Source organism: Ornithorhynchus anatinus, chromosome X1 (genome assembly GCF_004115215.2).
Source record: "Ornithorhynchus anatinus isolate Pmale09 chromosome X1, mOrnAna1.pri.v4, whole genome shotgun sequence".
In the NCBI taxonomy this organism is placed as follows: Eukaryota; Metazoa; Chordata; class Mammalia; order Monotremata; family Ornithorhynchidae; genus Ornithorhynchus; species Ornithorhynchus anatinus.
Window position 1 is genome coordinate 5,419,298 of NC_041749.1, and position 23,889 is coordinate 5,443,186.

A 23,889-nucleotide genomic window follows, 5' to 3' on the forward strand; every position below is an offset into this window, starting at 1 on the left:
AAAATCTGGGGATGGATAATTTGTCATTCATTCAATTGCATTTCTTGAGTCCTTACTGTCTGCAAAGCACTGTAGTAAGTGCTTGGGGCTGTACGATGTAATAATAGACACATTCTATGCCTACAATGAGCTTACAGTCTAGAGAGGGAGACAGTCATAAATATAAATAAGTAAAGATACGTATATCAGTGCTATGAGGCCGGTGAGGGGATGAATGTTCAGTCATTCAATCGTATTTATTAAGCACTTACTGTGCAAAGTGTTTGCGGAAGACAGACGTGAGATAAAAATAAATAAAATACAGAAATGTGTATAAATGCTGTGGGGCTGGAACAGGGGGATGAACATTCAGTCGTGTATAATGAGTACTTACTGTATGCAGAGCACTGTACTAAGCACTTGGGAGAGTACAGTATAACAATAAAGACACATTCACTGCCCACAATGAGCTTACTGTGTAGAAGGAAAGACAGTCATTAATATAAATAAATCACAGATATGTACATAAGTACCGTGGCCCTGAGAATTGGGGAGTGGATGAAGGGAGCAAGTCAGGGCAAGCAGAAGGGAACAGGGGGAAGAGGAAAGGCAGGCTTAGTAGGGAAGGCCTCTTGGAGGAGGTGTACCCACGAGTACACTCATTTACACCCGGATGGAATTAGACGTCTTGCGGATCAGAGATAACACTGGGAGAAGCTAATTCTCGCATGGGGGCCGTTGTTCTTTGTCTTGGGATAGCTAGACCAAGTTTTGTGATTCAGCCCCAAAATACCGAAGTGTTGGTGGGGGAGAGCGTCACCTTGGAATGTAGCGCCACGGGCCACCCACAACCCCGGATCACCTGGACGAGAGGCGACAGGACACATCTGCCCGATGACCCTCGCATCAACATCACCCCCTCCGGGGGTCTTTACATACAAAACGTGGTCCAGGAAGACAGCGGCGAGTACGCCTGCTTCGCAACCAACACCCTGGATAACATCCACGCCACGGCTCTCATCATCGTGCAAGGTCAGTGCCGTTTGAAAGAGAAAATTCTTAAAATAGAAGATTTGACAGGGCTGATTTAGAGACAGACTGATGTGTGTATTTGTTTGGTGATTGCTCTTTGGTCAGCATTCATTCAGTGGGATTCATTGAGCGTTGTCAGTGTGAACAGCACTGAAGTAAGTGCTTGGCAACGCAACAGAGTTGGTAGTCATCGTCCCTGCCCACAAGGAGTTTACAGTCTAGAGGGGGAGACACACGATAAAATAAATGACAAATATGCAGTTTGGTGCTGTGGGGCTGAGTTGGGCTGAGTGTGCTTAAAGAGTTCACAGCCAAGTGCGTAGGGGACACCGAAGGGAGAGGGAGTGGGGAAAATGAGGGCCTAGTCTGCGAAGGCCCCTTGGAAGGGGTGTGATTTTAGTAAGGCTTGGGGAATGAACTAATCCCCCAATTTTCCTTTTTACCTTGATTTGTGAAAGTTAGTCCCTCCACTTTACCTCTCAATCGGTTGTATTTATCAAGCACTGACTATGTGCAGACCTCCGTGCTAGGCCCTTGAGAAAGTGCAGTATAATAGAGTTGGTAGACACGTTCCCTGCCCCCAATGAGCTTACAGTCTAGTCATTCTCATTCTTCCAATTAAGGGAATAGTAGTAGTACTATTTATTGAGTTCCACTTGGTGCACTGTAATAATAATAATGATAATACGTTTAGTTTTTGTATAGGACTTTCATTCCCAAAGTGCACTTTCATTACTTATCTCACTTTTGCCTCATAACAACCCTGTGAGCTAGTAGGCAGGTGGTATTATTCCCATTTCACTGATGAGGAAACTGAGGTACGGAGAGGCCGCACAGTAGGCCGGCAGCCAAGCTTGGCCTTGAAGCGGAGTTAAGGCCTCTGTGCCTCAGTTATTTCTTCTGTAAAATAGGGATTAAGACTTTGAGGCCCAGGTGAGATAGGGACCGTGTCCAACCTGATTGGTTTGAATCTACTCCAACACGTAGTAAAATGGCTAGTATGTAGTAAGCGCCTAACATACGCCATTTACAAAAAAATTGTTTTCCATCCCATAGCTGTGCCTCAGTTTACCGTTGCCCCTCAAGATAGAGTGGTTATCGAGGGCCACACTGTCGACTTCCACTGTGCGGCCCAGGGCTACCCTCAGCCTGTGATCGCCTGGACTAAGGGAGGTAAGTTGGCGTGTGGTAACGCTGAGCTGTTTCTCCTCAAGGATTGATAGAATCTTAAGAACGCTAATGGCCTTTGCTCTGTGTGAGTTTCTTGGAAGATATTTCTCCTCCACTCTTCGCGTCCTTAGCCCTTCTGAGAAGAAAATCCTGACCGGGCCTCACCTCCTGGATGGGAGGAATCAATGTCCACCTTTCTCCCTCCCTGCCAAGCCTTTCCCATCATCCACAACTAGGCCCAACCCTTCTAAACTCACAAGCAGATGGAAAGTTTTCCCACCTCACCAAGGCCCCGAGGTAATGGTTTGAACGTATTTTGTAATTGCGGCTGCAAAAGCTGATTCGCTTTCGATTTGCTTGTGTTCCAGGGAGCCAGCTCTCCGTGGATCGGAGGCATTTAGTTCTGTCGTCGGGAACTCTGAGGATTTCCGCCGTGGCTCTTCATGACCAGGGACAGTATGAATGTCAGGCTGTCAACATTGTCGGCTCTCAGAGGATCGCCGTCCAGCTGACGGTACAGCCTCGAGGTACTGTCTTTGTTTGTGCCGTCGGGGATGGTCAGAGAAGGAGCGTGGCCTAGTGGATAAAAGCACGGGTTTGGGAGTCAGAAGGACCTGGGTTATTAATAATAATAATAATGTTGATATTTGTTAAGCGCTTACTATGTGCCAAGCACTTTTCTAAGCGCTGGGGTAGATACAGGGTAATCAGGTTGTCCCACGTGAGGCTCGCAGTTAATCCCCATTTTACAGATGAGGTGACTGAGGCCCAAAGAAGTTAAGTGACTTGCCCAAGGCCACAGAGCAGAATAGTGGAGGAGCCGGAATTCGAACCTATGACCGCTGACTCAGCGTGGCAGAGCAGGGATTCGAACTCATGACCTCTGACTCCCAAGCCCGTGCTCTTGTTCTAATCCTGCCTTCTAATCTTCTGATCCTGCCTCTGCCACTTGTCTGGTGCGTGACCTTGGGCAAGTCACTTCACTTCTCTGGGCCTAAGTTACCTCATCTGGAAAATTCATTCATTCAATAGTATTTATTGAGCGCTTACTCTGTGCAGAGCACTGTAGTAAGAGCTTGGAATGTACAAATCGGTAAGAGATAGAGACAGTCCCTGCCCTTTGATGGGCTTACAGTCTAATCGGGGGAGACAGACAGACAAAAACAGTAGCAATAAATAGAATCAAGGGGATGAACATCTCATTAAAACAATAGCAAATAAATAGAATCAAGGTGATGTACATCTCATTAACAGAATAAATAGGGTAATGAAGATATATACAGAAATGGGGATTAAGACTGTGAGCACCAAGTGGGACAGGGACTGGCTCCAACCTGATGGTCTTGTATCTCCCCCAGCGCTTATAACAATGCTTGACACGTAACAAATACCATCATCATTATTATGACCCCAGTGCTTTTTCCCCCGAGATGGTACCAAATAAGAAGGACATCTAGCAAGGTGAGAAGCAGCTTAGCCTAGTGGAAAGAGTTCGGGCCTGGAAGTCAGAGGAACTGGTTTCGAATCCTGGCTCTTCCATTTGTCCGCTGAGTCATCTTGGGCGAGTCACTTAAGCTTCTCTGTGTCTCTGTTACCTCATCAGTGTAATGGAGATTCCACCTGGCAGTCCCGTGTCAGGGAACATGGTCTGTGTTCAGTGTTGTATCTTCCCCATTGCTTAGTACAGTTCCTGGCACATAGAGCTTAAAAAATACCATTAAAAAAACCAACAACAAAAAACCCACCTAGGAATCTGCTGCCTGTCACCAAATTAAGGGCCTTTAACTCATCCGTAAGAAGTGGCCGAGGTGGGAAATGTTACTCAGTTATTCTGAAAGGATCAAGATGGATTTCATTTATTTCATTCATTGTCATATTTATTAAGCACTTACCTTGTGCAGAGCACTGTTCTAAGCGCTGGGAAAGTACAGTTCAGCAGTAAAGAGAGGCAATCCCTGCCCACACCAGGCTGGATTTGATAGATAAAGAAGGAATCTTAAGAAGTCCCTCTAGGGTGTAAGCTTATTGTGATCAGGGAACCCATCTCCTAACTCTGTTATATTGTTCTCTTCCAGTTGCTTATTTCAATGCTTCACACAGTAAGCACTCGATAAATACCATTGATTGAGTGAGACAACAAAAACACACCACTGATCTTTTGAACAGGTCTTGCACCCTTGGGGATGCTTTTCAAAGTCAAGAAACTTTCAAAGCAACCCTCCAAATCACCTCCAAAATCCCTTGAAGCCTCTTCTGATCAGATCCACCGAAGAGTTCATATCTACAGCTCACGGTGAAAGCTTTAGCTTTGTTCTATGTTTTAGATCACTTGTTGGTCAGAGGCATTGCTCATTTTAGAATGCAATACTGAATTACATTTAAGCCACCATTTTTAACTTTCTGTATCATTTTGTACATCAGCATGATTGTTCTTCACAATATAAAATGCCTTAACAGAACAAGATTTGAGGTAACACACAATTGCGTGCGGTTTTGGTTAACAAAAAATCAAGTATTTAGTTGTGTTAAGAGCTAATGAATCATTTAGATCCTTGTTCCTATGGGAAAATGGGTCTAACTTAGCCACGGTCTTCAGGGACAAATTCATTCATTCTTTCAATAGTATGTATTGAGCGCTTACAATGTGCAGAGCACTGTATCAAGTGTTTGGAATGTACAATTCGGCAACAGATAGAGACAATCCCTGCCCAGTGATGGGCTCAGAGTCTAATCGGCACACAAATTAAGATGTAAGGACAGAGACTACCTTTACTTTAATAACCATATTCTTTGGACACATACTTGCAGATGGTTAATCTTTCAGTCGTATTTATTGAGCGCTTGCTGTGTGCAGAACACTTTACTAAGTGCTTGGAAAGTACAATTCAGCAATAGAGACAGCCCCTGCCCACAACAGGCTTACAGTCTAGAAGGGGGGGAGATAGACATCGAAACAAGTAAACGGGCATCAGTAGCATCAATAGCAATAGCATTATAGATATGTACCCATCAAAACAAGTAAACAGCCATTAATGTAAAAAGAATTATAGATATAATAATTTTGGTATTTGTTAAGCGCTTACTATGTGCAGAGCACTGTTCTAAGCGCCGGGATAGACACAGGGTAATCAGGTTGTCCCACATGAGGCACACAGTCTTTATCCCCATGTGACAGATGAGGGAACTGAGGCATAGAGAAGTGAAGTGACTTGCCCACGGTCACACAGGTGACAAGTGGCAGAGCTGAGATTCGAACCCATGAACTCTGACTCCCATGCCCGGGCTCTTTCTGCTGAGCCATGCTGCTTCTCTGAGATATGTACATATAAACACAAGTGTTGTCCCACGGGTTGGGGGAGAGCAAAGGGAGCGAGTCAGGGTGATGGGGAAGGGAGGGGGAGCTGAGGGAAAGGGGGCTTAGTCTGAATTACTTCCCAGAATTAACAAACGCCTGGATCTTGTCTATAACACCAGGCAGCATGGTCTATTGAAAGATTGGGAGCCTATCAGTCAGTTGACCCGGGTTCTAATCAGTCGATCATTGGTATTTACAGAGCACTATACTACGCCCCCCCCCCCTTTCCCCTCCTTCGAAGCCCATATCATTCGCCTCTACCACCCACTCCAGTTACTTGTCGCCGTCATCTACCGCCCTCCCGGTCCCACCTCCGACTTCTTCGACCACCTTTACCCCTTTCTCACCTTCCTTCTCTCCTTCTCTCTGCCCACTCTGATCCTCGGAGACTTCAACATCCATACGGATGTACCCGACGACTCCTCTGCCGCCCGCCTGCTATCCCTCCTCGACTCTGCCGACCTCCTCCTCCACCATACCGCGCCCACTCACCGACTCGGTCACACCCTCGATCTCGTCATCTCCTACCGCTGCACTATCTCCTCCGTCACCGACTCTGAAATCCCTCTCTCGGACCATAACCTTCTCACCTGCCTCATCTCTCACACTCCCTCCCCCTGCAGATCTTCGCTACTGCCCCACAGCGACCTCCTCTCTCTCGATCCCATCTGTCTTTCCAATAGCATCTCTCCTCACCTCGCCGCCCGGTCCTCTCTTCCCACTCTCGACGAGCGGGTCTCCGCTCTCAACTCCACCCTCTCTACTCATCTCGACTCTCTCGCCCCCCTTTCCCTCCGCCGCTCTCGCTCCACTAACCCACAGCCCTGGATCACCTCCTCCGTCCGCCTCCTACGCTCCTATGCTCGAGCTGCTGAGCGCTGCTGGCGAAAGTCCAAGCACCGAGCCAACCTCAAACACTTCAAATTTATCCTTTCCTGCCTTAACTCTGCCCTCTCCTCCGCCAGGCTAAGCTTCTTCTCCTCCCTCATCGACACCCATGCCCGTCACCCCCGCCGATTGTTCCGGACCTTTAACTCTCTCCTTAGGCCCCCTGTTCCTCCCCCTCCCCCATCTCTCACCCCCAATGATCTGGCCACCTATTTCCTCACGAAAATCAACACGATCGGGTCTGAGCTCCCCAAAGTCACCCCTCCGCTTCTCCCCTCCCCCCCACCGACCCCCTCCCCTACTTTCCCATCCTTCCCTGCAGTATCCTCAGAGGAGATCTCCTCCCTCCTCGCAAGTGCCACCCCCTCCACCTGTGCCTCGGACCCCATTCCCTCTCACCTTCTTAAAACTGTCGCCCCTGCCCTCCTCCCTTCCTTAACTTCTATTTTTAACCACTCAGTCTCCAAGGGCTCCTTCCCCTCTGCCTTCAAACATGCCCACGTCTCCCCCATCCTAAAAAAACCCGCTCTTGACCCCACTTCCCCCTCCAGTTATCGTCCTATCTCTCTACTACCCTTCCTTTCCAAAATCCTAGAACGAGTCGTCTACAATCGATGCTTAGAATTCCTTAACTCCCATTCTCTCCTAGACCCCCTCCGATCTGGCTTCCGTCCCCTCCACTCTACCGAGACTGCTCTCTCTAAGGTCACCCGTGACCTCCTTCTCGCCAAATCCAATGGCTCCTACTCCATTCTGATCCTCCTTGACCTCTCTGCTGCCTTTGACACTGTCGACCATCCCCTCCTCCTCCGTACCTTATCTCACCTTGGCTTCACGGACTCTGTCCTCTCCCGGTTCTCCTCTCACCTCTCTGGCCGATCATTCTCGGTCTCCTTCGCTGGAGCCTCCTCCCCCTCCCATCCTTTAACTGTTGGAGTTCCTCAAGGGTCAGTTCTCGGCCCTCTTCTGTTCTCCATTTACACTCACTCCCTCGGTGAACTCATCCGCTCTCACGGCTTTGACTACCATCTCTACGCAGATGACACGCAGATCTACATCTCCGCCCCTGTCCTCTCCCCCTCCCTTCGGGCTCGCATCTCCTCCCGCCTCCGGGACGTCTCCACCTGGATGTCGGCCCGCCACCTAAAACTCAACGTGAGCGAGACTGAGCTCCTCATCTTCCCTCCCGAACCCGGTCCTCTCCCAGACTTCTCTATCACCGTGGATGGCACGACCGTCCTTCCCGTCCCGCAGGCCCGCAATCTCGGCCTCATCCTTGACTCGTCCCTCTCGTTCACCCCACACATCCTATCCGTTACCGAGACCTGCCGGTTTCACCTCTACGATATCGCCAAGATACGCCCTTTCCTCTCCACCCGAACGGCTACCTTACTATTATGGGCTCTCGTTATATCCCGGCTAGACTACCGTGTCAGCCTTCTCTCTGACCTCCCTTCCTCCTCTCTCGCCCCGCTCCGGTCTATTCTTCACTCCGCTGCCCGGCTCATCTTCCCGCAGAAACGATCTGGGCATGTCACTCCCCTTCTTAAACAACTCCAGTGGTTGCCTATCGACCTCCGCTCCAAACAAAAACTCCTCACTCTAGGCTTCGAGGCTCTCCGTCACCTCGCCCCTTCCTACCTCTCCTCCCCTCTCTCTTTCTACCGCCCACCCCGCACGCTCCGCTCCTCCGCCGCCCGCCTCCTCGCCGTCCCTCGGTCTCGCCCATCGCGCCGTCGACCCCCGGGTCACGTCCTCCCGCGGTCCCGGAACGCCCTCCCTCCTCACCTCCGCCAAACCGATTCTCTTTCCCTCTTCAAAACCTTACTTAAAAATCACCTCCTCCAAGAGGCGTTCCCAGACTGAGCTCCTCTTCCCCCTCTACTCCCTCTGCCATCCCCCCTTTACCTCTCTGCAGCTAAAGCCTCATTTTCCCCTTTTCCCTCTGCTCCTCCACCTCTCCCTTCCCATCCCCACAGCACCGTACTCGTCCGCTCGACTGTATATATTTTCGTTACCCTATTTATTTTGTTAATGAATTGTACATCGCCTCGATTCTATTTGGTCGCCATCGGTTTTTACGAGATGTTCTTCCCCTCGACGCTGTTTATTGCCATTGTTCTCGTCTGTCCGTCTCCCCCGATCAGACCGTAAGCCCGTCAAACGGCAGGGACCGTCTCTATCTGTTGCCGACTTGTTCATCCCAAGCGCTTAGTACAGTGCTCTGCACATAGTAAGCGCTCAATAAATACTATTGAATGAATGAATGAAAAGAAAGTCCAAAGCAAGAGAATTAGCGGACGCGTTCCCTTTCTGTAACGCGCTTAGTCCTGACAAAGCTGCTTGCCTCCGATGTGATCTTGGCCAAGCGATCTGGCAAATGAGGATCAAATTCCTGTTTTCTCTGCCTCTTGGGCAACAGTCCCAGTGTAACTCCGGGACTGGGTCTAATCTGATTATTTTGTATCTATGTCAGTACTTAGGACAGTGCTTTGTATAGAGTAAGTCCTGAAATGCCTTTATCGTTACACCTGGTTAGTCCTATACATAACGAAAGGTTTCCTCAACAACCAGAGCATAGAAGAAGCAGCGTGGCCTAGTGGATAGAGCAGGGGCCTGGGAGTCAGCAGGACCTGGGTTCTAATCCCTGCTCTGCGACCCGCCATGTGACTTTGGGCAAGTCACTTTACTTCTCTATGCCTCAGTTCCCTCATCTGTTTAAAAAAAAAAAAAAAGGGAATTAAGGCTGTGAGTCCAATGTGGGGCAGGGACTGTGTCCAACCCAATTACCTTGTATCTTCTCCAGCACTTAGCACAGTGCCTGCCTGGCACATAGTAAACACAGAAAGCTCACCTCCTCCAGGAGGCCTTCCCAGACAGCCCCCATTTTCCTCGGCTCCTCCTCCCCTCCCCATTCCCCCTACTCCCTCCCTCTGTTCTACCCCCCTCCCTGCCTTACAGCACTTGTGTATATATGTACGTATTTATTATTCTATTTTATTAATGATGTATAAATATATCTATAATTCTGTTTATATTTATATTGATGCTATTGATGCCTGTCTACTTGCTTTGTTTGGTTGTCTGTGTCTCCCCTTCTAGACTGTGAGCCCGTTGTTGGGTAGGGATTTTCTACTCTACCCTAGAGAAGCAGCGTGGCTCAGTGGAAAGAGCACGGGCTTGGAAGTCAGAGGTCATGGGTTCGAATCCCTGCTCTGCCACTTGTCAGCTATGTGACTGTGGGCAAGTCACTTAACTTCTCTGTGCCTCAGTTCCCTCATCTGTAAAATGGGGATTAAGACTGTGAGCCTCACGTAGGACAACCTGATGACCCTCTATCCCCCCCAGCGCTTAGAACAGTGCTCTGCACATAGTAAGCGCTTAACAAATACCAACATTATCATTATTATTATTTTCTGTATTTGTTGCCGAATTGTACTTTCCAAGCCCTTAGTACAATGCCGGGCACAGCAAGCGCTGAATAAATACGATTGAATAAATGAATAAGAAATATCACCATTATTATATCTACCTTCCATGAAATTGCCCTAATCTACCAATTACAGCTCCGTTGTATTCTGCTCTTAGAAGACATCTCTCCGGCCCCTGTGGGTGTGTCAACATTTGGTCTTCTCTTGGAGCCTATCTGTCTGGCCGGTTGCATCACAGGAAGCCTTAGGCCAAAGGGCATTAAATTCAAAAAGTTGTTTACACAAGGTGCAAACGTTGCTCTTCCACAAGCTAATCCGGTTGGACTCAGTCGATGCCCCACATGGGGTTTGCAGTCTTAATCCCCATTTTACAGATGCGGTAAGTCCCTTGACTTGCCCAAGGTCACGCAACAGACATGTGGCAGAGCCGGAGCCGGGAGGGGAATCCAGGTCCTTCTGACTCCCAGATCCCGTGCCGTAACCTCTAGGCCGTGCTGCTTCTCATAAGGCAGGATGCCTGGAAGAATGGATGATTTCCAAGCACCTCTATGTGGGGAATGGAAAGGAAAGTGTGGGCAGAGTTTTAAGGACTTACGAATCACCGTCTCTAACAATGTGGAAGCTCTTTGATATTCATCTCTCTCCCAGGCCCACAGCACTTATGTCCATATCCTTATACTCCGCCATTTCCCATGTCTGTAAGTGAACATCTGTCTCCTCTTTCAGTCTGTAAGCTCTTTGTTGGCAGGGCATATTCACCTACTCTGTTGGGTTGTAATAATAATAATTAATAATGAGGGTATTTGTTAAACGTTCACTATGTGCCAAGCACTGTTCTAAGCACCGGGGTAGATACAAGGTAATCAAGTTGTCCCATGTGGGGTTTACAGTCTTAATCCCCATTTTAGAGATGAGGTAACTGAGGCACCTCCTCACCATCCCCTGTTCTCGCCCATCCCGCCGGCGACCCCCGGGCCGCGTCCTCCCGCGGTCCCGGAACGCCCTCCCTCCTCACCTCCGCCAAACTCATTCTCTTCCCCTCTTCAAAACCCTACTTAAAGCTCCCCTCCTCCAAGAGGCCTTCCCACACTGAGCTTCCCCTTTTCCCGCTGCTCCCTCTGCTCCCCTTCTACCCCCCCTCCCCTCTCCTCAGCTAAGCCCTCTTTTCCCCCCTTTCCCTCTGCTCCTCCCCCACTCCCTTCCCCTCCCCTCAGCACTGTACTCATCCGCTCAACTGTACATATCTTCATTACCCTATTCATTTTGTTAATGAGATGTACATAGCCTTGATTCTATTTATTTGCTATTGTTTTAACGAGATGTTCTTCCCCTCGATTCTATTTATTGCCATTGTTTTTGTCTGTACGTCTCCCCCAATTAGACTGTAATTCCGTCAAAGGGCAGGGACTGTCTCTGTTACCGATTTGTACATTCCAAGCACTTAGTACAGTGCTCTGCACATAGTAAGCGCTCAAAAAATACTATTGAATGACTGAACGAAAGTTCTTCCCCTCTTCAAAGCCCTACTGAGAGCTCACCTCCTCCAGGAGGCCTTCCCAGACTGAGCCCCCCTTTTCCCTCTGCTCCATCTCCAACCTCTGCTCCTCCCCCTTCCCCCTTCCCTTCCCCTCAGCTGAGCCCCCTTTCCCTCTGCTCCTCCCCCTCTCCCCTTCCCCTCCCTTCAGCACTGTGCTCACTTGTATATATTATTTATTACCCTATATATTCTGTTAATGAGGTGTGCATCCCCTTGATTCTATTTATCGTGATAATGTTGTCTTGTTTTTTTGTTCTGTTTTGCTCTGCTGACTGTCTTCCCCGATTAGACTGTGAGCCCGTCATTGGGCAGGGATTATCTCTATCTGTTGCCGAATTGTACATTCCAAGGCGCTTAGTAAGTGCTCTGCACATAGTAAGCACTCAGTAAATACCACTGAATGAAATGACTTGCCCAAAGTCACACAGCTGATAAGTGGAGGAGTCAGGATTAGAACTCATGACCCCTGACTCCCAAGCCCAGGCTCTTTCCACTGAGCCATGCTGCTTCTCTACTCCCTCTACCTTCTGTGTCACCTGTGCACTTCAATCTGTTCCCTTTTAGTCCCGAGGAAAATGAGAGCTTAGTCAGGAAACCTGAATCAAGGCGCAGGCCTGGAAGAGATTCTTATCATCATTATATAGTGGGGGTTTTTTAATTATGATATTTATTAGGACCTCACTTGGTACCAAGCACGCTGTGTTCCCCGCCGAGGTTGATAAAAGATGATCAGATTGGACCCAGTCCCTTACGTGACCTGAAGCTCTCAGTCTAAGATTAAGGTCTAACAAATTCAAGATGAGGCTAATAGCCCTACTTGAGACCGCTGTTATTCAAAATGGAATCGCGACAAGTTTCCAAGCCTTCGCTGATCTCCTGTCCCTTTTCTTCCAGTCACTCCGGTGTTCGTGAGCATTCCGAGCGATATGACGGTGGAAGTTGGCACCAACGTACGGATTCCATGCAGTTCTCAAGGAGAGCCCAAGCCAGAAATAACATGGAATAAGGTAGTAAATTCATGGGATTAAATCTTCTCAGCATCCAGAAGTGTTATTTAGACTTTACCGCTGTCCAGTCAAACTGTTTATTAAGTGCGGAGTAGCCCGGTACCTGCATTCCTCATCTCTGAATATGTTTAACGACTCATCATTTGGTCCGAGCATGTTTTTATCAGGTCTGAACATTTATCTTCTTAACCTCCACATTTCCTCAGTAAATGACGGACCTGCACATGTGGGGCAAATTGAGTTTCTAAATCCTTCATCCAAATGAAGATTTAAAAAAAAAAACAGAGATGATTTGCTATTCTCATTTTATCTCTCTGGGGCAAGTTGCAGTGGGTAATTTTAGGTTAGTGGGCAGAATCTAATTGTTTTATATGTATATGCATATATATTCATTCAATCATATTTATTGAGGGCTTATTGTGTGCAGAGCAGTATACTAGGTGTTAGGCAGAGTACAATAAAATAGACGTACTCCCTGCCCACAACAAGCTCACATCTAGAGCGGGGAGAAACACATTAATATAATAAGTAAATTACAGATATGCACATAAGTGGTGTGGGGCTGGGAGGGGAGAAGAGCCAAGGGAGCAAGTTGGGACGATGCTGAAGGGAGTGGGAGAAGAGGAATGGGGGCCTTAGAGAAGGCCTCGCGGAGGAGATGGGACTTCAATAAGGGTTTGAAGGCGGGAGAGTAATGAATCTGTGGGATTTGAGCGGGGAGGGCGTTCCAGGCCAGAGGCTGGACGTGGGCCAGGGGTCGGTTGCGAGATGAGACGTGATCGAGGCACAGTGAGAAGGTTGGCATTAGAGGAGCAAAGTGTGCGGAATGGGTTGTAGTAGGAGAGTAGCGAGGTGAGGTTGGAGGGGGCAAAGTGATTGACCGCTTTGAAGCCAATGGTGAGCGGTGTTTGTTTGATGCGGAGGTGGATGAGCAACCACTAGAGGTTCTTGAGGAGTCGGGAGACGCGTCTTGAATGTTTTTGAAGAGAACTGATCCAGGCAGCAGAGTGACGTATGACCTGGAGTGAGGAGAGACAGGAATCTGGGAGGTCAGTAAGGAGGCTGAGGCAGTAATCCAAGCTCAATAGGATGAGTGAATGTATTAATGTATCTGTTGCCGAATTGTACATTCCAAGCGCTTAGTACAGTGCTCCGCACATAGTAAGTGCTCGATAAGTACTATTGAATGGTGATGGAAGGGCAGATTTTAGCGACGTCCTCAAGGTGGGACCGACAGAATTTAGCAATGGATCGATTATGGGTTGAATGAGAGAGACGAATCAAGGATGACCGCAAGGTTACGGACTTGTGAGACAGGAAGGATGGTGGTGCCGTCTGTAGTGATGGGAAAGTCAAGGAGAGGACAGGGTTTGGGTGGGAAGATAAGGAGCCCTTTTTTGGATATATAAAGCTTGAGTTGAAGTGAGGACATCCTCAAGCATAAGTGGTTGGATTAACGTGATGGCCGTTTAGATAGAGCGGAAAGGGTGGATTTTAGTGATGTTGTGTCGTTGAGTCACCAGCAGTCTTTTCCTTCAATTGTATTTATTGAGCACCAACTGGGTGCAGAGCACTGTACCACCCCCTTTGAAGAGCAGAGCAGAATGAATAGACAGGGTTCCAGCCCTCGATACTGTGCTCATGTAACAATGATGGGATTTGTTAAGGGCTTTCTGTGTGCCAAGCACTCTACTAAGCGCTGGGGTGGAGACAAGCAGATCAAGTTAGATGCAGTCCCTGTCCCACCTGGGGCTCCCGATCTCAATCCCCATTTCACAGATGAGGTCACTGAGGCCCGGAGAAGTGAAGCGACTTGCCCAGGGTCACACAGCAGACAAGTGGAGGAGCCGGAATGAGAACCCATGACCTTCTGCCTCCCAGGCCTGTGCTCTAACCACACGCCGTGCTGCTTCTCCTAAGCATTCATTCATTCAATAGTATTTATTGAGCGCTTACTATGTGCAGAGCACTGTACTAAGCGCTTGGAATGTACAAGCAGCGTGGCTCAGTGGAAAGAGCACGGGCTTTGGAGTCAGGGCTCATGAGTTCGAATCCCAGCTCTGCCACTTGTCGGCTGTGTGACTGTGGGCGAGTCACTTCACTTCTCTGGGCCTCAGTTCCCTCATCTGTAAAATGGGGATTAAGACTGTGAGCCCCACGTGGGACAACCTGATTCCCCTGTGTTTACCCCAGCGCTTAGAACAGTGCTCGGCACATAGTAAGCGCTTAACAAATACCAACATTATTATTATTATTACAAATCGGTAACAGATAGAGACAGTCCCTGCCCTTTGACGGGCTTACGGTCTAATCGGGGGAGACGGACAGACAAAAACAATAGCAAATAAATAGAATCAAGGTGATGTACATCTCATTAACAAAATAAATAGGGTAATGAAAATATATACAGTTGAGCGGACGAGTACGGTGCTGAGGGGAGGGGAAGGGAGAGGGGGAGGAGCAGAGGGAAAGGGAGGAGAAGAGGGCTTAGCTGAGCGGAGGTGAAGGGGGGGTAGAAGGGGAGCAGAGAGAGCGTACCATCCTTGGGTCAGCTCTGTGCCTGATGCCGTTTATAAACTCTGCCTCTTTGACTCGCGGGCTGGGCGAAGCGTTACTCTGAGGGATCCTCCCCATCCTCGAGATCGGATTTGCGCAGCTCATCTCTCTCCTCTTGTTGTCGCCCAGCCCGCCCATACTTCACCGCACTGAGGCAGAAATTGTGCCTTTACTGCACCTTTAGTAACCAAATGGTATTTGTTAAACGCTTCTTAAGTGTCAAGACTGTAGTAAGCGCTGGGGGGGATAGAAGGAAATCAAGTTAAAGCCATGCCCGCTAGGTTATCAGCTCCCACTACATTGTAAGCTCCTCGGGGGTGGGGATCATGATGTAGTGGATAGAGCACGGGCCTGGGAGTCAGAGGCTCATGGGTTCCGATCCCGGCTCCGCCATCTGTCTGTTTATGGCCTTGGGCAAGTCGCTTCACCTTTCTGGCCCTCAGTTACCTCATCTCTAAAATGGGGATGAAGACCGTGAGCCTCACGCGGGACAGGGGCTGCATCCGATCCGCTTAGCTTCCCAGCGCTTAGGACAGTGCCTGGCTCTTAGCAAGTGCTTAACAAATACCGCATTTATTATTATTACCGATTCCATTCTATTTTACTTTCCCAAGTGCTTTGTACGGTCCTCTGCACGTAGAAAGCACTCACTAAATACCATGGATCGATTGATCGCCCACGCTTTCACCAGCTATTTTGGTCCTTCTCTTGTCATTTAAGTCTTCATCCTGGTCTTTTCAGCAGAGTTGGGTTGCAACAAGCTTCGGTGGCCGTGCTAGATTACACTTTTTTCTGTGAATGTCTCGGTCCTATCTTATCTGACTTCGAATGAGAAGGAAGAGGCAGCGTGGTCTAGTGGATAGGACACAGGCCCGAGAGTCAGAACGGCCTGGGTTCCGATCCCGGCTCTGCCGCTTATCTGCTCTGTGATCTTGGGCATGTCACTTCACTTCTCTGTGCCTCAGTTACTCAAGTGCTTGGTACAGTGCCTGGCACATAGTGCTTTACAATTACCATGATATTTATTATTATGACTAATAATAATCTGTAAACCGGAAGTGGAGACTGGGAGCCCCATGTGGGAAAGAGACTGGGTCCAGCATGATTTGCTTGTATCGACCCCAGCGCTTAAGGCAGTGCCCGGCACATAATAAGATCTTAACAAATGCCACAGTTATTATCTTTAAGACATAATCCCTGCCCTCGAGGATTTTGCAGTCTAGCATGGCAGGCAAAGCAGGATGGAGGGAGTGCTCAAATAGCAAAGTATGTAAAACGCAATGAGAGGTAATGGGTGCAAAGCTGCCGAAGGGAAAGCAGGCGGACTGGGATCTGTGGAGAAGAAACACTGAGGTAGGGGAGGCCTCCAGGAGGAGGTGGGATTTTAGAAGGGTATTTGGACATGGAGAGATTTGTTCCCTGGTTGTTTTGAAGTGGGTGGAGGGTCAATCGGTCATATTTATTTATATAGGGAAGCAGCGTGGCTCAGTGGATAGAGCACCGGCCTGGTCGGCGGAAGGACCCGAGTTCTAATCCCAGCTCCATCACATGTCTGCTCCGTGACCCTGGGCAAATAACTTCACTTCTCTAGGCCTCGGGTGTCACATCTGTAAAATGGGGGTGAAAACTGTGAGCCCCAGGTAGGAAATGGACCGTGTTCAACCTGATCAGATTGTAGCTATCCCAGGGCTAGTACGGTGCCTGGCGCATAGTAAGTGCTTAACAGATACCTCAGTTCATTTATTGAGCGCTTGCCATACGCTGTGCACTATACTAAGCACGTGGAAGAGTACAGTATAACAGAGTTGGTGGACACGTTCCCTGCCCACAACCAGCATACTAGAGTCTAGAGAAGCAGCGCGGCTCAGTGGAAAGAGCCCGGGCTTGGGAGTCAGAGGTCGTGGGTTCGAATCCTGACTATGCCCCTTGTCAGCTGTGTGACTGTGGGCAAGTCACTTCACTTCTCTGTGCCTTAGTTCCCTCATCTGTAAAATGGGGGTGAAGACTGGGAGCCTCACGTGGGACAACCTCATTCCCCTGTATCTACCCCGGCGCTTAGAACAGAGCTCTGCACGTAGTAAGCGCTTAAAAAATACCAACATTATTATAGTTCCTGGCAGGAGGGGGGTTGTGAGTCAGCGGTTGAAGATGAGAGAGTTGGGAATGAGTGATAAGGAAGGTGAGTTTGAGAGGAATGGAGAGTGCAAGCTGGAGTAAAGTGGAAGAAGAGAGTAGATGGTTAAGAGGGAGAGGTTTCACAGAGGACCTGAAAAACAATGGTGAGTTTTAAAGCTTTTCCATTCAGGCTTATTCCTCTCCTCCGTTTTCACTCTTCATTTTCTTCTCAGTAACGATTTCAGCTCTTTAAATTACTGAAAATTGTACGCAGGTTGGCCCAACACAGTGGTCTTTTAAAACCAATCAGTGTCTTTATTTTGATCTAGGATGGAGTTCAGGTAACTGAAAGTGGAAAGTTTCACATTAGCCCAGAAGGATTTCTGACCATAAACGATGTGGGAACGGCCGACGCCGGGCGATACGAATGCGTCGCCCGGAACACTATCGGATATTCCTCCGTCAGTATGGTCCTAAGCGTCAATGGTGAGATATTCTGTGTTTCCCCTAAAAGGTTGCGAAGAGGAATTTTAATTTCACCGAAGGGGATTTTTCATTTCACAACGGGGGTAATCATGAAGCTGCATTAGAAAGGGCACAACGACTGTATTATTACCGTTATCATAAGACTCTTGACACGTTTTCAAACTTCAGTGCGTTAAAAACAAAACAGGTTGAATATGAAAGAAGACTCGTGTTCCGTGGGAAGAAAGTATATTTTGTGCTTTGTTTAATAAAGGCTGTAATGATGACAGCCTTTATTAAGTGCTTATTGTGTGCTAACGCCCGGGTATATAACTTGTCGACTGTGTGACTTTGGGCCAGTCACTTAACTTCTCTGGGCCTCAGTTACCTCATCTGTAAAATGGGGATGGAGACTGTGAGCCCCACGTGGGACAGGAACTGTGTCCAACCCGATCTGCTGGTATCCACCCCAGCGCTTAGTACAGTGCCTGGCACATAGTTGAGCGCTTAACAAATACCATAATAATAATAATAAGATAATCAGGTCAGTCGCAGACCCCGTCCCAACTGGGGCGAAGAGTAGGTGTCTTAAAGATGAGGAAAGCGAGGCCCAGAATGGTTCAGTGACTTTCCCAAGGTCACACGGCAGGCCAGTGGCAGAGCTAGGACTCATATTGTGTCTCTCAGGCCTGTGCCTTGTCCAGAAGGCCATGATGCCTCCATGTCACGTAACCTCTGTGGTCGTCCACTGAGACTGCTCTATCCATGCCCAGCCTTAACATTTAATAATAATAATGTTGGTATTTGTTAAGCGCTTACTATGTGCAGAGCACTGTTCTAAGCGCTGGAGAGACACAGGGGAATCAGGTTGTCCCACGTGGGGCTCACAGTCTTCATCCCCATTTTACAGATGAGGGAACTGAGGCCCAGAGAAGTGAAGTGACTTGCCCACAGTCACACAGCTGACAAGTGGCAGAGCTGGGATTCGAACTCATGACCTCTGACTCCAAAGCCAGTGCTCTTTGCACTGAGGAATTTGGGCAGGTACTGGAGGTAGGGCCAGTGTTCCCGTGGAATCGGAGAACCCCCAACTGTTCCACTCCTGCTACTACTTCAGCTTCCCTGCTGTTGAGCTCCCCGTAGACTGTAAGCTCCTTGTGGGCAGGGAAGGTGTATGTTTTTTTGTATTGTATCCTCAACTGAACAAGAACAAGAGAAGCAGCGTGGTTTAGTAGAAAGAACCCGGGCCTGGGAGTCAGAGGACGTGGGTTCTAATCCTGGTTCCGCCACTTGTGACTTTGGGCAAGTCACTTAACTTCTCTGTGCCTCAGTTACCTCATCTGTAAAATGGGGATTAAAAGTGTGAACCCCACGTGGAACAACTTGATTGTCCTGTATCCACCCCAGCGTTTAGAACAGTGCTTGGCACATAGTAAGCGCTTAACAAATACCATCATTATTATCATATTCTCTCCCAGGCCCTTAGTACGGTAACTCGGCACTTGGTAACTACTCAATAAATACCATTGATTGGTTATGTGAACTGGAATGAAAGGTGATTTTTCAAGGGAGAGGCCTCTTGTTAGCAAAGTGCCTTGCTAGGAGATTCCCAGAAGAGAACCAGGGCCAGTCCCACCTTTCTCAGGAGATTCGTGATCAGTCAGTCAATGGTATTCATCATTATAATTATCAACAATAATAATAATGATTGTGGTATTTGTTAAGCGCTTACTCTGTGTCAAGCGCTGAAGTCAGTGCGGGGGTAGATTCAGGAGAATCAGATCCCACATGGAAGTCAAGGTACGGAAGGAGGAAAGGTATTGAATCCCTATTTTGCAGAGGAGGGCACAGAGAAGTGAAGTGACTGTCGCAGAGCGGGTAAGTGGCGGAGCCGGAATTTAGAACCCAACATAGCCTATTAAAAGTCTCCCTTTCCTCAACCAGAAATTATTATTAGTTGGTTGTGAGAGGTTTACACCTCAGTTGAAAAAACTGAGAACAGGAGTGTGGCTTTTTAAGTAAAAATGAGGTAGCGTCTAGACATTCTTTTATGAGCAACGTGTATAGTTCCTTTCCGGTAATATGCAACTCCGTGATTTCCTAGTTCCCGATGTCAGTCGAAATGGAGATCCCTATGTAGCCACCTCCATTGTTGAAGCAATCGCCACCGTTGACAGAGCTATAAATTCTACCCGATCGCATTTATTTGACAGGTATGCCTTTTTGGGTTTTTCTCACCCCCACCCCTGACCCTTCTCACACCCCCCAAAAAAGCTCAGGCTATTGCAGATATTCATACATGCCAACTCTTTGCATTTCCACAAAGAAACTTCACCGCCGAGATGAATAACAGCTTGAACATCTGGTTGAGCTCCAAAGTTAAGCAGTGCAACGGGAAAGGCTCGTGCCCTCCAAATAGAATCCGTGCTATGATTCATGAATAAAAAAATTCACCTAATAAGGCCGATGTTATTACTTTAGTCATTTGGCAGAAGCGGAGCATTTGAAAACTATTAGAATTTTAATCACTCTCTGACATTTCCTAAGGGAATCTACCGAGCCTTAGACGTTGTTGGCCTTTGCATTCAAACGTGATCCCAACTTTGACCTGTAACTGCGGATCTCCCGTGAAGTCCCGGGCTGATGTGTAGTTGACTCTGAATCCATGCGAAGCACCTGGCGTTCTCTGATTTCGTATTAATCGTGCGCTTATTTTATTTTATGCATTCAGTTTGGGGATAAGGAAATAAGGTACAGTAGTACATCCTACCTCTGGACTCTTAAACTCTCGAAAGGTCTAAAAGTGGCTCCTTTGCGTCTAGATGGTGGTAGCTTCTTATTCGCTCAATTGTAGCTTCATTCTTTCCTTTCTTTTCCTCCCCAATTATTATCAGCCGTCCTCGTTCGCCTAATGATTTGCTGGCTTTGTTCCGGTATCCAAGAGATCCTTACACCGTAGAACAGGCGAGAGCGGGAGAGATTTTTGAGAGAACATTGCAGCTAATCCAGGACCATGTACAGCATGGTTTGATGGTTGACCTGAATGGAACAAGTAAGTATTCTCTTTCCTTCTGACTTTTTCTTTTCCTGGGCCAAACTCTGAATTTTATGAAACATTTTTTATTGTCATTGTTTTTAAATGGTATTTATTGAACACTTACTATTCGCCAGGTGCTGTACTAAATGATAGGATTGGTACAAACAAATCAGATTGGACATAGTCCTTATCCCATATGGGGCTCAAGGCTTAATCTCCATTTGTAGATGATAACTGAGGCACGGAGAAATCGAGTGAATTATTCATAATAATTATGGTATTTGTTAAGCGCTTACTATCTGCCAAGTACTGTTCGAAGCGCTGGGGTAGATACAAGTTAATCAGGTTGGACACAGTCCCATTCCCACATGGGGCTCACACTTTTAATCCCCATTTTACAGATGAGGTAACTGAGCCCCAGAGAAGTTAACTGACTTGCTTAAGGTCACACAGCAGACAAATGGCGGAACTGGCATCAAAACCCAGGTCCTTCTGACTCCCAGGGTTTGATGATACCCCAAGAGAAAATTTGTAGTGATTCTACAGTTGTTTTTAAAAATAGCCTAGGAATTCACCACAAATTCTGCTATGGTGGTTTAATTTTAATTTTGAAGCTATTTATATCGTCATCTAATCGTTACACACTTTGGACTTGGAGCTTTTCATTTTCTCAAAGCTTTGGCTTCGTTTGTGAAGCTCTTTCATTTTCCAAAAAGAAATGTTGGCTGTGCCCAGTTAAGGCAATTTTTGATGTATCATCCCAATTTCTGCTGCAATAAGTAACTGTTCTTGTGGGGCCAAATTCATCCTAACACATTGAAGGCAGCACCTAGCGGGGGCTGTGTCCAGATAGGCTTGCGAGGCGGGACATTTGTGTGGTTGGACTCGATCGCCTTCAAGGGCTAGGAGTAAATCTCCCAGTTACTACCATCGACAGACCTGGGTGCCAGGGAGAAGAGAATCCGCCGCTTTGCTTGTCCCGTGACTGTTCTTCATCATCGTGTGGATGAGTGTGGCATCTATTAGGCGCTTACTGCGTGCAGATGGCAAGATAATTTGATTGGCTACAGCCCTTGTCTCACTCGCTGATCACAATCTAAGAGGGAAAGGAGAGCGAGCATCTTATAAGGAAACTGAGGCACAGGGAAGCTACGTAACTTGTCCCTCAGTGGACTAGTGGCAGTGCCAGGATTAGACAGATTCCCTATCCTGTGTCCTGGCCACAAGACCTCTTTCTAGAACTCAGTGTTCTGTTGTACTTTTCCAAGTCTTTGCACGCAGTCGGCGCTCATCAAATGCGATGGACTGACTGAGTGATTATCCATAGGTGCCAACCTTTCATTTGGGGGTGGAAAAGCGATCAGAGATTTAGAAGTGGGTGAGGACTGGAAACAAAGACTTGAGAGAGCAAACAGGGAAGCAGCGTAGTGCAGTGGATAGAGCCCGGCCCTGGAAGTCAGAAGGTCACGGCTTCTCTTTCCGGCTCTGCTGATCGTCTGCTGTGTGACCTTAGGCAAGTCACTTCACTTCTCTGTGCCCCAGTTACCTCATCAGTAAAATGGGGAATGAGACTATGAGCCCTATACGGGACAGAGACTGGATCCACCTCAATTGGCTGGTATCCACCCCAGCCCTTAGTAATAATAATAGTGATAATATTTGTTAAGCACTTACTATGTGCCAAGCACCGTTCTAAGCACTGGGATAGATATGAGGTAATCAGATTGTGAGCCCCATTTGGGACACTCTTATTCCCCACTTTATAGATGAGGTAACTGAGGCACAGAAAAGTTAAGTGACTTCTCCAAAGTCACACAGCTGATAAGTGGCAGAGCCGGGATTAGAACCCACGACGTGCGACTCCCGAGCTCGGGCTCTTTCCACTGAGCCACGCTGCTTCTCATAGTATGGTACCTTGCACATAGTGAGCGCTTAACAAATACCACAAATGTTATCGTTTTATCAGAATGGCACCATTTAGCTTCTTTTCAGGCCCTGATTGGAAACTCTCAGGTCCGGTGAGAAGCCCAGGATGATCACGTCTAGTCAGCCGACCAGGAGGCTGTGGGAACGTCACCCCCGTAGAGTGGGCAGTTGAAACTTGAAAAATGGGGGTGACTCTAGGAGCGATTTCAATTCTGCATTGGAAAAGTGACCGTACGTGGACATTCTAAGCTAATTGTGGAAATGCCCTGGCAGGGAGTAGGCGGGGGGCTGTTCCCAAGATGTATGACCAAAGCTTTGGAAATAATGAGAATATTTCAAGTGTATCATGGAGTTTTGGCAAGTAGCCTATAACAGAAACAGCCAAGCGGAAACATTCTTCACATAGTCTTTTTTGATGTGCGCAATTTAGAATTCTTACTGTAACTTCCGACTACTGTTAACTGTGATGATGGGGCCAGAAGTATCAATCCAAACATTCTAAGTTTGGGGAACTCTACGCTGTCGAGAGCATTGCAAATAAACTCGGGCTCTTCCTAGTGATTTGGATTTCATGGGAAACGGAAGGGCTTCTCCTCCTCACCCTGTAATGCCTCTTTCTCATGTGAAAGACTCCGGATTCTCTTCTGTCTAGTTTTTGGGCAAAGAAATTTATTTTTCCTTTTGGGGGGAGGTATTTAAAAGATCCTCTAAAAAACTAGAAAAAGGAAATAGGATTCCTCTTGAATTTCACTCATATTAGCTGGGAAGCTGACCTCAGCTAGAATTACATTCCTGTGACCTCGACTATGGGGTTGTAGCCAATAGAGCCTAGGGATATTTCCTGCAGAATTTCTCCCGGGCAGCTACGCCATTAGGAAAACATCCATGGGCAATTTTCCCTTTCAAGAAAATCCCCGCAAAATGCCACACCCTTGATAATTCTTCCATTCGAAGAGGGTTTTTATTTTTCCAAAACATCGGCACACCCTAATCCCATCTTTGGTCAAGCCGCTAGACATTGACTGAATTCAGTCCCATTTTACAGATAAGGAAGCTGAGGCACAAAGAGATTGAGCCACCTTTCCGGGATCACGCTGCAGGACTCCAGTGGTCACCCGTCCTCCTCCGCCTTAAACAGAAACTCCTCACCATTGGCTATAAAGCAGTCAGTCACCTCGCCTCTTCCTAATACTAATAATAATGTTGTATCTGTTGAGCGCTTACTACGTGCCGAGCACGGTTCTCAGCGCTGGGGTAGATAGAGGGTCGTCAGGTTGTCCCGCGTGAGGCTCGCAATCTTAATCCCTGTTTTACAGATGAGGTAATTGAGACACAGAGAGGTGAAGTGATTTACCCAAAGTCATACAGCCGACAGGTGGCGGAGCCGGGAT

At 47.8% G+C, this 23,889-nt stretch overlaps 1 protein-coding gene across 1 annotated transcript in view; it reads left to right on the forward strand.

The window, feature by feature from the left end:
- Positions 1 to 23,889, forward strand: part of PXDN (peroxidasin) — a 111,656-nt gene that overhangs the window by 67,968 nt on the left and 19,799 nt on the right. Inside the window, exons 11-17 of the mRNA XM_039910146.1 lie at positions 739 to 1,011; positions 2,068 to 2,184; positions 2,550 to 2,708; positions 12,287 to 12,399; positions 17,400 to 17,556; positions 19,640 to 19,748; positions 20,430 to 20,587. Coding sequence (XP_039766080.1) covers positions 739 to 1,011; positions 2,068 to 2,184; positions 2,550 to 2,708; positions 12,287 to 12,399; positions 17,400 to 17,556; positions 19,640 to 19,748; positions 20,430 to 20,587 — 1,086 coding nt within the window. The remainder of the gene's footprint in view (positions 1 to 738; positions 1,012 to 2,067; positions 2,185 to 2,549; positions 2,709 to 12,286; positions 12,400 to 17,399; positions 17,557 to 19,639; positions 19,749 to 20,429; positions 20,588 to 23,889) is intronic.